Source organism: Gordionus sp. m RMFG-2023, chromosome 1 (genome assembly GCF_954871325.1).
Source record: "Gordionus sp. m RMFG-2023 chromosome 1, tfGorSpeb1-WG-v2, whole genome shotgun sequence".
In the NCBI taxonomy this organism is placed as follows: Eukaryota; Metazoa; Nematomorpha; class Gordioida; order Chordodea; family Parachordodidae; genus Gordionus; species Gordionus sp. m RMFG-2023.
Window position 1 is genome coordinate 91,964,334 of NC_088775.1, and position 16,927 is coordinate 91,981,260.

At 30.1% G+C, this 16,927-nt stretch overlaps 1 protein-coding gene across 1 annotated transcript; it reads left to right on the forward strand.

Annotated features, from left to right (window-relative positions):
• The first annotated feature begins 3,217 nt into the window (after window positions 1-3,217).
• On the forward strand, window positions 3,218-12,840 carry LOC135928252 (FAS-associated factor 2-like). The gene is made up of 9 exons (XM_065464661.1): window positions 3,218-3,302; window positions 3,343-3,411; window positions 3,463-3,632; window positions 6,341-6,507; window positions 6,587-6,720; window positions 8,140-8,804; window positions 9,583-9,754; window positions 11,980-12,120; window positions 12,232-12,840. The coding sequence occupies exons 1-9, from the start codon at window positions 3,246-3,248 to the stop codon at window positions 12,661-12,663; spliced, it is 2,007 nt and encodes a 668-aa protein (XP_065320733.1). The 5' UTR covers window positions 3,218-3,245; the 3' UTR covers window positions 12,664-12,840.
• Window positions 12,841-16,927: the final 4,087 nt, after the last annotated feature.

The window sequence follows — 16,927 nt, forward strand, 5'->3', positions numbered from 1 at the left end:
GGCAAGGATAGCAAAAAAATATAAATAACATAATTTTATAAAAAATCTATCTGTGAATTATCTAGATTCTTAAGAGGTAAAGGTTTTAAAATCTGATCATTAATAGATAGGATCTCAATCCGTAAAATTATATATTTGTTAATATGAATTCCAGTTATGGATTAGAGATTCACAAAAGCCAAACCAACTGTGGAGTCGACTTTTTTTTTAAGTTTCGGTTTGCGCTTAATAATGATCTTAAATTTAAAAAAAATTATTTTCTATAATTGATATATTTTAAAATATCTGTAAAAAACAGGCAACATTATTTTTCCTTGTAGAATAAAATGATATTTCTATTACTTTAACTAATTTTAATAAGTCATTAGTTTTCTGGTCTCCAAATCCTGAACCCAAACTCGGTTCAGAGATTTTTCACTGAACCCAAATCTAGACCCATTTTTTTTAGTAGAATTCATATCTCTATTAAAAACAGCTGATGGATGTTATCTAAAATTATTTAACGTTGTAGGCGACAGGTTATAAAACTACTCTTTTTAATTAAAAAGCATCAAAAAGATACTTTCATTGCCTAACAAAATGAAAGAATTACCAAAATTTGGATGGCATAGGCTAGGAAGTTACAAAGAATATTAGTATTGATCAATATTGGAAAAAAATGGATATATTTCAAATAAAAAAAAACATTATAAATATTAAATTGTGTAAAATTTTATAAAATTGAGTTATTCAGTTGAATGTCAATAAATTTTAAGTGACATTAAAATATAGCATCATCAGTCATGGAGATAAAGGAGAAGGTGAGGTCTACACATCAGCCACTTAAATGTAGGAACCACTGCCTTTATAATATTATTGACATGAAGACTTGAAAATATTATAATTATTTTAAAAATTAATTATCATCTATATTTTGCAGGACCAAACCGAGGTTTACATGCCATCCCATATTTATCCGAGCTGGACCGGCCTGAAATTTTTTTTTAAAACCTGGGTCGGGTTGTATATTTTAAAACAAAATATTTTAAAGCACCAATATAAGCTATAAAAATTTTAAAGAAATTTAATATATTTTTAAAATCCACCCAGATCTCCATTATTTTGTTCAATAATATTATTCATATTTAAATTTACCATTTTTTTTGCAGGATATTATTTAAAATAAATAAAATTTATATGTAAATGTTTCTCAAAAATAATGTTATTACATACATGTTTATCCAAAACTGTTACCATGATAAAAATTTATACATATTGTTTTCCTTTTATTTCATCAATTGATGTATATAGAGGTAGTGTCACTAAGAGGTGTTGCAGGGGCTCAAGCCCTTTATATCCAAAAAAGGTCATTTAAATGTAAGCTAAAATAAGATCATAGAAATATGATCTCTAGAGATTGTAAAAGAGTAGTGATGCCCCTGGTATATATAAATAAAATTAATGTCTTCTATAAAAGAAAACAAATGTTAAAATCAGTATTTTTTTGTTTAATCACCAAAAAAGGAATGATATACTGTAAACCATATTGTAAAAATTCATCCACAATATCTTCATAAAAAGCTATTTCCATATGAAATTCTACTAAACGATAAAAAATATTAATAAACCCCCAAAAAATTTAAATTAAATAGGCTCTTTATTTGAATAAATATATTTTAAGAAAAGTATTTAACTGTAATACTTAAAAATTGGATCGTTTTATGCAATTTATGATGATAATAATGTGGATCACATATAGTAATTAAAAATTGATAGGCATTGTTTCATTCCATTGTAAATCAAGTGATGCTGTTTCAAGATTGACTAAATTTGTCTCCATATTTGGGATAAATAGAAGGGGTACAGAAATATCTTCAAATGGTAAAGATTTGTTTATCCAAAGTAACAAACGAGGATCTAGAGGTAAATGTTTATCCATAATATTAATAATTTTATCAGATGGAAAAGAAAAATGTGAAATCTTTTAAAGAAGGATGGGTAATGATATATGACATTAGTTTTGCTAAACCACGACCAATATTTTTGAAATAAAATAAGATTAAAACAAATTTATTTTAAATATATACAGATAAAAATATGTGGTTAAGTAAGATCTACTATATATCATACTCCAAGGATGGAACTACCTATAGAAAAAAACAAGATCATTCCTGGATTCGAATCCAGAATTATTGGATTGTGATAAACGCACGGAACGCTACTTGAAAGCGTAAAGTATTTTGTTTATAAAAATAAAATATAACGCAATTATATTTTAATAAACCACATAAAATCAATAACGTATAACGCTATACAAAATTATTTCCCAAAAGGTTTAAGCACGAATAATATGTACAAATTGATGCTGATATCTTTCAATAGTGTGTCAGGAATTTTATGTTATATTAGTTTTGAGATATTTATTTTTACCCAAAATTTTACATAATTTTTTATCTTCTCCATTTTTAAAAATAATGAAATTATTTTGTTTTCATGAATTTATTGAAATATCTTTCTTCATTTTTGACTTCACGTTTTATTCTTTTTATCACTCCTAAGAATAATTAAAATTGGTAAGCTCTCATCAAACCTCCCTTTGGAATATATTCAACAAATACAAAATACTGATTGTAATAATGGTTATGTATGATTAGTAACATAGTATTATCAGATGAACAATTAAGATTTGCCATTGGTAACCGGAAACATCATTCTGCAACATAAATGCCATTCTTAAATATAAACCATATACAAAAGATAAAATTTTTAGTTCTTTTGGTGAATAAAATAAATATTTTTACTTTCTTAAAAATAAAACAGAATAAAAATTATAAATATGTCACTGTTGAAAAAAATATTTATTATTTATTTCTACAATTAAAGGTTTGGTAATTATGAAAAGATTATATCACAGATTCATAATTTTGAGGGACTCTTCAAATTGTTCAGGGGTTTTGAGCACGTGCACCCACCCCCAACAGTAGTGACGTTACTGCACAATTCCTTATTATTATTATCATTTTATTATATAAGATTAAAACCCTTTTTTCATGCTACGATGTGCAATTCTTTTAATTATGCTAATTTAATTATATAATAATTAAGCATTTTAAATTTGTTTCAAAAATATAAAATTAAAGTTTGCCACACCACATCTCAGATATCCTATTATGTCATTGGTTATACTTATATCATGTCTATTTTAATGTAGCCTGTCAACTCAGTTTATTTCCACCATTATAAATTTAATTATAATAAGATAGGATATGGGAGATGTAGGAGAAATTAATAATGAACATATGGAAATGTTGCTACAATTTCAGGTAATCTCTTCTATTTTTGTAAATTTTATACAGATAATAGGATTTAACAGGAATTGATGACATAGCGAATTGCAGAGATATTCTTATAAGTCATGATTGGAACTTGAAGGTTTTGTGTTATTTCAATAATGTATTTAATTTAATAAAATTGTTTCATTAGGAAGCAGCAAACACGATATTTAATGATGGAGATTTAACTAGAGACCTAGAAACCCAAGCAATAAATAATCATTTTTCAACTTCTAATGAAAATTTTATAAACACTTCTGAAAATTATGATGCAAATATGATTCCTTATTCTTCCAATTATTCTATGCTAATTAATCAAATGTAAGTATATTTTTTTCATGTTAATAACCAGAGCTTCACACTATTGTGATTATTTATATTTTAGATTAAAATTAATGTAACTCTTTATAGGTATTATTTATTTTAATAACTTGTTATCTATGTGATATATGTTAAAGGGATAATGTAAGGTCCCCAGACCCAATTCAAAAGTAAGGCTCCAGGGTTTATGTATCCCAAAATTGACAAAAATAAGCATTTACCACTACATAATAATTCTTTGCTTTATTGTTTATTATATTATATATTAAATATTTTAAGTTCAAAGCTTGTTTTTAAACATGCTGCTGTTTTTAAAATATCTATTTCCCATTTTTCTAACTTGATACACAATTTTTTCAGATTTAAAGTTCAAACGGAATTAGCAAATATATTTATGGTAGATTTATGTTTTATAGAGGAAAAAAGGGCCACATACATAAAAAAAATTTTTGATAAACTTTGTTAAAGTTCCTATCAAAAATAATGGAATCAAATCATATTTCCTGCCTATATTAATATTTATTTTTAATCAGATGAATGAAATTATGATTATGAAATATTATTAAAAACCTTAATTTAAACCTAATAATCTTATAAATGGATAACCTTTGTAAGAATTTCATAATTCTTTATTTTTACATTATAAATGGCTTATATATTATTTATCATTGAGTATACCTAATTTTTGAGATATATTTTTTTTATATTTAGGCTATAGTCTAAAATACATATTTTTGTAAATTTTAAAAAGGTGTATGCTAGCACTATTAAATCAAATATTAAACAATAAGCAATTTATTTTGAATAAATATAATATATAAACAATTAATATATAGATAGATATAATTATTAGGAAAACAGAAATAATAAATATACATCTAAAAAATTTAAATAATTTACTTAAATTCGACATATGTTTAATATTATGAAAATAAGAATATTCATATATAATGACAAGAAGATTTTCTTTTTATTCTCCTTCCTACAACTTGGGACCCGAAAGATCATTATCAAAAAAAAGGAACAAAAGAAAACATCCTATATTATATTATCTTACAAAATAAAAGGGCTTTAAGGCCACAACACATTCTTAACATTTATATAAATTCTTTTCAAAATTATTAAAAATATTGAACAACTCTTTTTTGGGAGCATTTACATGCTTAAGACAATTACTCCCTATATACATAACTAAGGTCAAAATTATGTTCCATCTTTTATGCAAGGCAGGACAGATCTCAACCTTGGACTAGGCATGTTGCAATCAAACCATTATCGGGGATTGGTAGCCTTCAAGATAGGAAGGAAAATATATAGTTTTTTTTGTCTAAATTTAACGCAATCTATAATTAATTTCCCTTTTTTTCCCTCTACTAAATTTAAATATATAAGAAACGCTGCTTTATGCATTTATCTTCAATCATATTTTTTATAAACACGTGATGCAACATGTCGTGACTTTTAAAAAAAAAGCCATGGTTCTTTTATATGAAATCATGTTCTCGGTAAAAAATTATTTTAATCCAAAAAAAAGGGGGGGGAATATTATATATTAAATTAAAAGTTATTAATTAAAAAAATCTTCAATTAATGGCCATAAGATCTCATATTTATTTATTTTTTAAATATAAATTAAATTGAATAAAAGTAATATTAAAAATTTTCCCTTAGTTTTATGTGACTTACCAAAATTTTTATAATTGACAATACCATTATATTAGACCAAAATTTGTTATCAAATCAAATATAAGAAATAATTAAGCTGTTAATTCCTTTAAAAAAAAAACATTAATAAAAAAAAAATTTTGATTTAAAGAAAAATAAATATTATAAGGGCATAAATATGGATGGACATTCAGCTAAATTTACATTTATATCTAGAACATTCTCTGCCCTAAGAATAATTTTCCTTGGGGGGTCACTGGAAGTGGAGACATATTAAGTTAATAATTAATATTAGCGGACGAAGGGTGATCAGGGGGTTGGGGAGAAAAAAAACACTTACAGAATTTATAAAAATATTTATATAATAATTTTGAGATATATATCCAGGGATAATTTGTGATGTTTACAAATTATACAATGTTATGTTGTTTAATGTTAGATTATCTTTTAATTGCTTATTTTTTTTTTTGTAAAATGTGTGATTGATCGATATTTTTTTATTTAACGAGAGATGGTTTATAATTTACATTAAACTTTTACTTTTTTTTTTACCTTTAAAAATTGGAATTTTAATCGTATTTAAAATTGATTAAGAGACAAATCAGATTTTATTTTATTACCGCCAAGACTTAATCACTATACCTGAGTTTAATTCCCTAACAAACATATTTAAATTCCAATGGTTTTAATCCGAACCCTAGCTATAATCCCTTCAAATTGAATATATATTTATTCTGCTCTAGCTTCCGCCCTCCTTCTCTTCCTCGTAGATACGCTACACAACATATTTGGGAAAATTTGTAGCGATGTTGTCGATAAATGTATTGCGTAACTTTAGAGCCATTCTTAAGATGGTATGGTGCCTCGTTTAATATCTAGTTACATCCTAGTATGTATCGATAGATACTCGGTATCTGTATTGACAGATACTTTTAACTTCAACCGATACTAAAAATGATGGTTAACCGTCATAAATAAAGAAAGATAAGAAAAATAGATATGTATTTTTTTTTAAAGTATTTAATCACGTGTATATCTTAAAGATTCCGTCTTCTGAGACCTCTCGAAAGTCTGGATCACGACCCTAATACCGAAATCGTTGCTCGTCATGGTAGCGCTAACGGTGGATGGTTGGACTGGATATATCGGCTCTTCACGCTACCAATCAGATTTGTCTATTACTCTGTCATCGCCTTTTTCCAATTTTTCAGTAAATCTTGCATTAAAATATAATCGGATCGGCATTCATGAGTACCCTCACCTGCTAATACTTTTTATCTTTTTTTTAGCATCTATCCTTCCCGTAACACAAATCAGACGTCTGGCTCATGACCCGGAAGTTGAAATCGACATCTTCTTGCGGAAATACGAACAAGAGTACGGCTCCACCCACCCGACATTTTACAGGAGTTCCTATGGCAAAGTTATAATTCCTTTCTTCATTTTTATTTTCACTACCCCCCCCCCCCCTTAATTTCGTCCCATTTTAAAGGGAAGGTATTTAAATGGACGGAAAATTAGATTGACGTTTATAATTCGAGGTTTTTGTTTTCGATTTAGGAGTAATCCAAGATTAATAAATAGCCGGACCTAACGTTCATATCTCGTCTTCTTGGGATCATGTTAGCGTCAATATGTTATTTTTTTTCAACTTTAAATCATATTTTGAGCTCCTTTTTTTAAAAAAAATTTTAAAAAAATCTTATTTCACCGGAAATGCATGCCACCATGTTTGGAGTACCTCACCGGCTTACGAATTTCGGATAATTTTGTCGCGAAATTTTGAAACTCAATATAATTTGTATTAGATATTCCGTTGGTTTTTCATAATAAATTATAAATGGCTCAAAAGTTATCCGATTAAAATTATCCACAATCGATAAGATGGCTGTTCTAAACGTGCCGGAAATACATTTCCGGTAAATTCGAAATTTTAAAAATTTAAAAAAAACGCGCTCAAAAAAAAAGATTTAAAATTGAAAAAAAAAATAACACTTTGCCGGGTAAAAAGACACATTGACACGTTACCATATATCTTTCTCCTTTTAAATATGGAAAACGTGAGTTAATCATCATAATATTGTCTAAATAATGCCATAAAAAAAACAGAAGAAATTAAATGGAGTGGTAGGGGATATTTGTATATGTATATTTTTTCCTTCTTCTTCTCCGTTTATTGGCGATTTCCGGGTTTACCCAGGTTGGCCAGTCTTCCCTCCAATTTATCTTTTTCCATTTTTTGACGATCTTTGAAGTTTCATTTTTCTCATATCCACCGCTATTCACATTTATCCACGTCATCTCGGGACTTTCTCTAGGTCTTGATCATCTTACTCCCATCAAAGGTGCGCATCGCTTTACCTGGTCATCTTTTGTTCTACCTTCCACATGCCCAAACCATCATCTAAGTCTATTTGTTCTCATTGCCCACTCCAATCATTTTCTATTCCCTTGCTCGCAATTTTTTTTATTTTATTAGTTAATTTATTTTATAATCATATTCCAAAAAAAATTCCCATATTATCACTTCTCCGTTTAATGGCGATTTCCGGGCCTGCCTCGGGTTGTTTTCCCTCTGATTTAATCATTAGGAAATTTTGTTAGCAAGGGTTTTTATACGATCGGATGCCCTTCCCTGACATAAACTTCCTTTAGGTAGCTCTTACATCCCGTCGGGGAAACTGTGATCCCCTATTCTAGACCCAGACCACAGGGAACCCTTTTAGACCTCCATTAGCCGCCAACAGGCGTTGCCACTTCCCCCGCCACGATGAGGCAGAAGGTAGGAATTTGGCGGGATATTTGTATTATTTACATTTTTTAAATTAATAAACCTGAAAAGGCATTGAGGGACGCCAAATCATCCGCAAAATACCTCCTGGTATACCTCCACGATTTCGATTCGCAGCCTTGCCGCACTTTTTGTCGATCGGTCCTCAATTCCCAGCTATTTTTGAGCTATGTGCACCCTCGAGATTTTTCTTTGGATCCCTCCACGTCGAATAATTTGCCCGAAATATCGTCTCCTCGCAATACCTCGACGACCTTGCCACGCAAAAACGAGAGCGAATGGATCATCTGGGCTTGCGACCGAACCTCCGCTGAGGGTCGAAAGGTTTTGAGGGGAGCCCTGGGCGGCGGATACTCTAACCACTCAGATTTACGTGATATTTACTCCTCGCGGGAAGAGTATGCCGATTTAGGCTTATCGAATAACTCCATCTACAATCGCTTCTCTAACAGCTATAACTTAAACCCCGACTTAAACTCTTCTCGCAGCTTCCCCTACGTTGTAGCCCTGACGTTGACTGTATACCCTAACGATTTTCTCTTGGCTCAGACGACTTCGAACGGGCTTAAAATGTCGGTGGTGTTTAGGGTATCCGGGGAAAGCGACGTTAACGGTAGTAACTCTACTCTTCTAACAGATCCTTCAAAATTTATCGGAGAACTTAAGAAAGCTCTCAGCAGGAATTCCGATGGAGTTAGATTAGCCAGGGAGGAAAAGTTTTTAATTATATCTAATTTATTAAATCAAATTATACTTGTTATATTCTCTTTTGCTTTTGGCTTCTTATTCGATAATATCTTTCCCTTAAGATTTTTCTTTTTTAAATTTTTCCAATTTTTTGATAACATTTGAATGGAATTTTCCTTATTTTTAAAAAAATAACGATTTTCCTTTTTTTTTGATTGACACTTTTCCTCTTCTTTCGCATCTTTTTTGATTGATTGGCACATTTCCTTTTTTGATTGATACTATTCCTTTTTTATTAGACCTTTTCCTTTTTTTGATCGGACTTTATCCTAGTCCTTTGGGATTTTCCTTTTTTTTGATTGACACTTTTCCTTCCGACTTTTTTTGATTGGACCTTTTCCTTTTTTTGATCGGACTTTATCCTAGTCCTTTGGGATTTTTCTTTTTTTGAGCGATTTTTTCCTAAGCCTTTGGTACTTTTCCTTTTTTTTTTGATTGACACTTTTCCTTTTTTATTCTGATCTTTTCCTTTTTTTTGATTGGGACTTTTTCCCTTTTTGGGTGGGAAACCCTCTATAAAATGCTTCAAAACGATTTTAAACTATAAAAATGCGCTTTTCATTGAAACGAAACGTTTATATATAGCTCCATCTATATTGTTTTTATATATTAATTGAAATATGTTTTTTTGAGGGGGGCTTATAAACGTTACTTCGCACAAAAAACCCGATACCCCATTGGTGGTATCTGCGAACATTATTAATTTTTTTATAAAAAAAATTTTTTTTTTAATCCGTGAAAATCGAGGTCCAAGCGGGAAACGACGCTAACCCTGAGGAGGCAGCAGGACGAAGCTCTGGAGCAATCTCTCGAGACGGATCGGAAGAAGTCGGTGGCCAAGGAATTGGAGAGGAAAGCGATGCGGACGAAAACGATCAGGACAGAATTCGAAACTTGCAAGAAAGTTTTCGTCAAACAGGTGATTTCAAATATTCGGGTATATTCTCCCTTCCCCCCTCATTCCTTTAAAAACGTTTATTTTACGAATAGGATAACTTGATTATTCCTAGAGGAATTAGAAGGAAGAATTTTTTTTTCTTGTCAAGTTTTAAAAAACGGTGGGGATGAAGGTTTTGCCTTTCCCTTATGTAAAACCAAACCGCATTTCTATCGATTTTCCTTTGTTCCCCGTATATCCCTTTTCTAAAACTCTCAAATAACTTCGCGGCATGTTCGAGGAGTTTAATTTGCTTCTACAAGACCCGCTCTTGAAAGGATCACCTTTCCTATTTTGCGCACCCCGGATAATTACACCTCTTCGCCAATCCTCGGGATTGGTTCCTTATGTGACCTTTAGATTTACATAAATTCGTTAGCCAATCAATTCCCAAATCTTAAAATTAATTTTTAAATGATCTAAGTAAATAATTGTTGAAGGTGTCAATCGAAAAGATTTTTTTTTCGAAATTTTTTAGCCAGACCCTGTTTCTTATAGGATTTTCCCCGCGAATTAATTTAAAATAGAGAGCGCGTGTCTTAATGGTAATGGCGCGTCCCTCATTTACGAATAACACTAAATAATTCGGACACTGTAATCGTCAAAAGATATATGGTCAATGATTTTACTACCAATTCTTGCCTCTGGCAATGTGTCATATTTTTCAACTTAAAATCGTTTTTTGAGCGCGTTTTATTTTTTAAATTTAAAATTTTGATTTAGCCGGAAATGTGTTCCAGAATTAGTGACGTTAAATCACCTGACTTTGACCAGCTCCAATATGGCGTGGTCAATATTATACCCCTTAAAAAAATTGACTTAAATGTCTAAGTTTAGCCTCAACTTAATGATAGAGACTATTTTTTTTTAGAAATAAAAACTTGGCTCAGCCGTTTTACAGCTGGCCAAAGTTAGATGGGTTTAACAACACTATCCACCATATTTAGCCCTTCAATACTCCGGTGAAAAAAAATCAGAGTTAATACTCGGGTGGGGTTTAATGGACCCCAATTTCAAATGCATATATCTCCAGTTATATTCATTATTTAGATTTAATATTTGGATATAAGATAGAACTAACCTTAAACCCGATAAAATAATTATTTATTTTTATTTCTTAAGTTTAAATTAAAAATTATGAGGAGTAATATAATTTGTCCCCGAATTTTCTAAAAAAAAAGCTAACTTTTTTTAAAATTTAAAACATTAAATGAAAAAAAAATTAACTTATATATCATATAATCATGATAATTCATAACATGGATCTGTATTCTTCAATATAAAAAAAAATTACACTGATACATTCTAATATAAAAAAATATAGAACATACAAATTTACTCTGGTGGGGTCTCACAAACCACAATCAGTCACAAAATGCTTATATCTTAAAAACTACTCAACCGAAATGTATGAAATTTGGAATATAGATTTCTAAGATATATTTGATGAAGTTACTGAAAAAATCCAGATAATAATATTTAACTCTTTTTATGCAATATCATTTCTAGCATGTCTGGGGTTTCATATACCCCACCGGAGTATTGAAGGGTTAGAAATACCTGTCTTCGTAGATAATTTTACTGATAACTTTACGAGCCATTTATAATTTAATATGAAAAATTAATGGAAAAAACTAATATAAATTATATTAAGTTTCAAATAGTTAGGGTAGATATTCCAAACATGACGGCATACATTTCCGGTTTAATCATATTTTTAAAAACGTGCTTCAAAAAAGTGATATAAAGTTGAAAAATTAACACATTAGCGCTAACATATGCACACACACTATAATATAATTATTCAATTTAAATTGACCTTTTAAGTTTATAATATCAAAACAAATACGATATATATATATATATTATTCAAATATAGTCGGTTATTGATGAAACTATGAATATGCCGTGCCGTGGTATACGAATTTCGTGACGATTCTTAGATAGAACTATATAATACTAAAATATATATCACACACACTACAATATAATTATTCAATTTAAATTGACCTTTTAAGTTTATAATATCAAAACAAATACGATATATATATATAATATTCAAATATAGTCGGTTATTGATGAAACAATGAATATGCCGAGGTGTACTGCAATTTCGTGACGATTCTTAGATAGAACTATATAATACTAAAATAATATATATATATATGAACAGATCTATATATTTATATATTTTTTTTTTAATCTAGGCTATAGAAGAATTGAAAATGCGGTTATTGGACGAATTGCCTTCAGAACCCTCGGATCCCCAAAATTCGGTCAAAATCGTGGTCAAACTGCCGAGGGGAAAACGGCTGGAGAGGTCCTTCCGCTTGGATTCTCCTTTACAAGTATGGATCCCATTTTACCGCCATTCTTTTTATTCCAGTGCATGATATGATTTTTTTTCTTTATTCCTTCTTGGATATATTGTTTATATATTTTTTTTTCCCCATTTAAAGAATCTTTTCAATTTCGTCTTTTGTCATCCCGATTTTGACAACGCTACCGATCCTTCCAAGAGTTACAATCACTTTAACCTAGCCACCCATTACCCCAGGAAGATTCTGCCCTGCGATTTAACGCCATCTAATAAGGAATTCATTGTGTCCCGTGTTAAGGCCTTGCTTTTTAATCGCGATGTCAATTTCAGGGAACTGTTGACTTCCGATTCGGAGATCAGACCTCCTAATAACTTCCTGTCAACGTCATCCTTCGAATGGATTTTGCAAGACGGTAATAATACTGTTTCTCCTGTCGCCAAAACTATAAATTCTTCTACGGCATCCGAAAAAATCAACGACGATGAGCATGACAATGCTGGAGAACCCATTATAACTTTTAAAGACTTTGGATTGACCGAAACGACTGTTGTCTACGTGCAAGACTTGTGAGATCGCAGTCGAACTCTTCCATACTTCCGGTATCCAGTCTATCTATTTCCATGTGCGCAAAAAACGGAAACGGAAATAGAATTTATAGATATTTTGAGCTTCACATATACAAATATATATTATATATATAATCGAGTCATGTAATTATATTTATAAGAACGTAATTTATTATTATTTATCTATCTGGGGGGGGGGGGTTAGGATTGATGATTGTTTGTTATATTTATTTTATTTATATTTTTTTGTGGGAATATTTAATATTTTATTTTTTTTTAAAAAAAAATATGTATTATATATATTTACGACGACTATGCTTATAATATGCCAAACGTTGTTTTAGTATATCGTCGGTCTAGATGATGTAGTGCTCCACTTGCGTAAATGTTTAAAATGAGAAAAATCACTTAAGGTTTAAATATAAAATAATAGGAAAAAGTTATTGATCGATTTTTAACAATGACTTTGGGCAAAAAAATTATTATATTTTAATCTCGTTTTTATTTTTATAATATATTGGGAACAAATAAGTTATTATCCACTTCTAACTCAAAAAATTTTGAAGTCGTTTCTTTCTTCTTCCTTTCTTTCTTTCTATCTTTCTTTCTTTCTTTAGCACTCCAATTCTAGACCGACGATATTTATTTTTTTTTATATAATGGGCACCCCTATGCAAAAACGAAATTACACGTTTCGTAACAAATTCCTTAAATTCACGTTTACTATTCGTAGTAAGTTGTTATTCGATTCGTTTAAATGAATCGGACACGGTTAATTTAGGCTTCGTGCTCTTTTTTGATAGGCCCAACGAATGATTCAAATGGCGCCAAATTCGCGGGTTGAACCGAAAAGTTAATAAACATATGGTTTTACTCCTGTCAGTTTACTCAATGGAAAATCATAATATAACCTGTAAAATATATTTGTCAGCCACTTTTTTGCGATTAAAATTTTTGGATCAGGTTGATCTCTGGTATAATATATGGTTCGTACTAAAAAAAAATTAAGCGGCTGGGCTTTACTTGACTATTAAAGGTTGGCTAGAGTCAACTGGCGGAAATTGGTTTTTTTTTCGCCCCAGCCTGGCCTATAAAATAATTTTATATACAAATTTTCTTTGGCTTATAATATATTTTCTTATAAATTCAAAAAAAAAATGAATTTGCCTTACCTATAAGCTTTAAAAAAAAATTGTTCAAGCCCCCCCCACTCAAGATACTGTTTTTTTTTTAAAAAAACATATCTTTGTATCATAATAATTTTTATGAAAATGGTTAATGTAATCTAAAATTTAACTATGTACAATCATGGCTTCATTGATTGAGATATAATTTGAACCACGAGTTTGACTGAAGAATCTTTGCGCATTATTTATCCTTAGGCTGCATTCGTTCCGTCAAAAAGTCTATCTCATTAAAAATGTTATATTTTAAAAAATTATAAGTAACGTTATAAACGCTCTATAAAATTTGCCGGATCAAAAAGTCAAAATAATTTGACTTCAAAATTTGCCGGATCCTTTTTTTAAGACGGAAGGTATCGGAACGAACTTGACTTTTGACGGAACGGATGTGAAAAACGGATCCGTCTCCGCTTTGAATACAGCCTTAATCTTAATTTCGTTTCCGGCGTAAACGGGGAAATTCTTAAAATTTGCGAGCTTGTATGTATATATCATTTAAAGTTATCTAACTAATTAACCCATAAGCATTCTCCAATGACATACAATAATACCTAGAGTGACGGTGCATATAATAATGCATTTTATGCAAATCAGCTGGAGCCGCCATTTTGGTAACCCATATAGTTATTATTCTCATGTCAAAATCTACTATTAAATTGAAGACTTGCTTCCTTATAAACTCGATGATCGGACAATTCTTTAATAAAATTTGTCGAACATACCAATAAATTGGCCTCTAGTTTACAATTTTTAAAAATGATTCGAGTAACCAAAATGACGTCCCCAGCTGTTTTCATTGATGTAAACTTTTAATGAATGCTATTTTTATATGTCATTGGCATTCTCCCCCCAAAACAATTGAAATATGTTATTAAAATTATATTTTTTTAAGATGACAAATTTTAAACCAAAATTATTTCTAAAAAAAAATACCAATACGGGCCAAAATTTTAAACTCTAAATGCTACTTCAAACAAAAAATTGTAGCATTTTATAATCTTCCAATCATACATAAAGCTAAGGAACGAAATGGCTTGTGGTTTAAATTCACTGTTAAACCCGTTGAGTACAAATATAAAAATTGATATGGTTTGTTAGTAGAATTTTTGAGTTTTCTAACTTAAAAAGGGTAGAGTTTTTTTTTATTTATAAGTTGTTTGAAAAAAAGTTCACATTTAATCTCTGGGAACCCTGCTTAATAAAAATATTAAGATCACAATTTTAGTAGTATATTTCATAGTTTTTCGAAACTGTGTTAAAGATTATTCTAGTTCTGAATATAAAGTTTTTCGATTCTTAAAATTTAGCTCGGTTCCGGTTATCGTGGCCCCCTCTAACATGGGAAGATCAAGGGTCACAAAATAATTTCGTCATTAAAATCTCATTGGTGATTACCATATTAGTAACATGTATATTCCAATATCCATTAATATATTCTTAGGCTTGGGTAGTCTAAAGAGTACTGCAGGTTACAAAATGAGACTACTATAAGCCAGCAATGAAGGATTTTAACACATAAACAATGTACATATAGATTAGTTCCTCTTTTCTTAGAACCTCTTCATGAAATTTTCTGGATCTTAGAAATTCAAATAGCTTTTTTTAAACTAGCATATTTTGATTAAATAGAATATAAAGGTAAGGATTGCTGTTCTAAAGATACCTCATGAGAAAGTAACAGCTTTGTTGGTTAATTTATTTTTTATTAATAAGAAAAATTACCATAAGGCATAAAATTTTTTGAATATGAAATGCAACAAATTAATGATAAATCAACAACAAAAATTGTATAACATTATGTTTTTTTTTAAAAAAAGCAATATTTTAAATTACATTTAACCAATTCTTAAGAGTTTATAAAATTCATTCCTTTTGCTCTATGGCCTCCAGAGCTATCATTTCTAACTCTTTCAACTCCAGTTCCTTTTTGATATTGCTTGTCGCCCCTGATTCACCCGTGCATGTCAATATGTCATATTTCCCAAATATTTCTTTTATCTTCGTCTCCGAGAAGTTGAAAAGATGTCCGAAATTGAGAAACTCTTCGCAGGATATGGTTCCGCTCCCGTCTTGATCCAATAATTTGAAGATCAGTTTGGAATGTCGGTGCACAAAAATCTTGTCCATGCCATCTTTAATGGCTACCAATATACATGTCAGTACGAAAAACGCGTCGAAATAGACCCTACCGCATAGCTTGGTATCGAACAAGTAAAATATGCGTTTGATTTGGCTATTGTTGAGGTTGGTCGCCTCGCGGAGAAATGTTTTAAACTGGATATCATCCCAAGCTACTTCGTCTTCGATAGCACTTTCACCGTCGACCTGGGTTTCACCGTGTTGCTGGTTCGTGACTTCTTGAGACCCTATGTCTGCTGAATTTCTTAGAAATGGTATTTTGCTCGTAACATGTTCCCGAAATATTTTCAACAGAGATTCGTAAGCCAAAACGATATTGTAGAATGGGTTGTTCATGTTTATCGCGTTAGTATCTTTACGCTTTCTGTGAGAGTAATCGTTACCGACATCTAACACCGTTTGATACACGTGTTTGACAATTTTGTAAGACGCGTAATCAAATAAGCAGGTGTCCTGGTCCAAGTGAATATCGTTTAACGCTTTAAGCTTGATCACGAGAGTATTCGATGTATCCATAATGAAATTTTTAATTATTATAATTTAAAATAGAATGTAATAATAATGCTATTTTTTAGCTGATAAAATAGTTCAAATATTTTTCTGGTCTGTAATTGATGAGAGCTATTTCTAACGATATCCTCAATATGAATAGGCAAATATTCCCCGCGATGTCGAAATAACACAACGAGAGTACGATCTGCCTTCTGTGAAAGTTTTCGCTTTGCACCAAGTATATGTACCCGATTAATCCCCAAAATAATGATACCAAATGTAAAATCTACAAAATCACAAAAAAATTTATATATATATATATATCAATTTTATTGAAGGAAGCAATACAATAAAAAAAAATTAAGCGCTTTTATTTTTTAGTAACTCCATCTAATTCCTTTTCTGTAGGGATTAGTTGGAAAAACCAGAATATTCTTTAGTGATTTTATTCTA

Excerpts from the sequence above, each read along its gene's own strand:
- LOC135928252 (XM_065464661.1), top strand. The coding sequence starts at position 3,246 with ATGGGAGATGTAGGAGAAATTAATAATGAACATATGGAAATGTTGCTA. Across the intron at positions 3,633-6,340 it reads TCTATGCTAATTAATCAAAT|ATTCCGTCTTCTGAGACCTC; the intron begins GTAAGTATATTT and ends TATATCTTAAAG. Across the intron at positions 9,755-11,979 it reads AGAAAGTTTTCGTCAAACAG|GCTATAGAAGAATTGAAAAT; the intron begins GTGATTTCAAAT and ends TTTTTAATCTAG.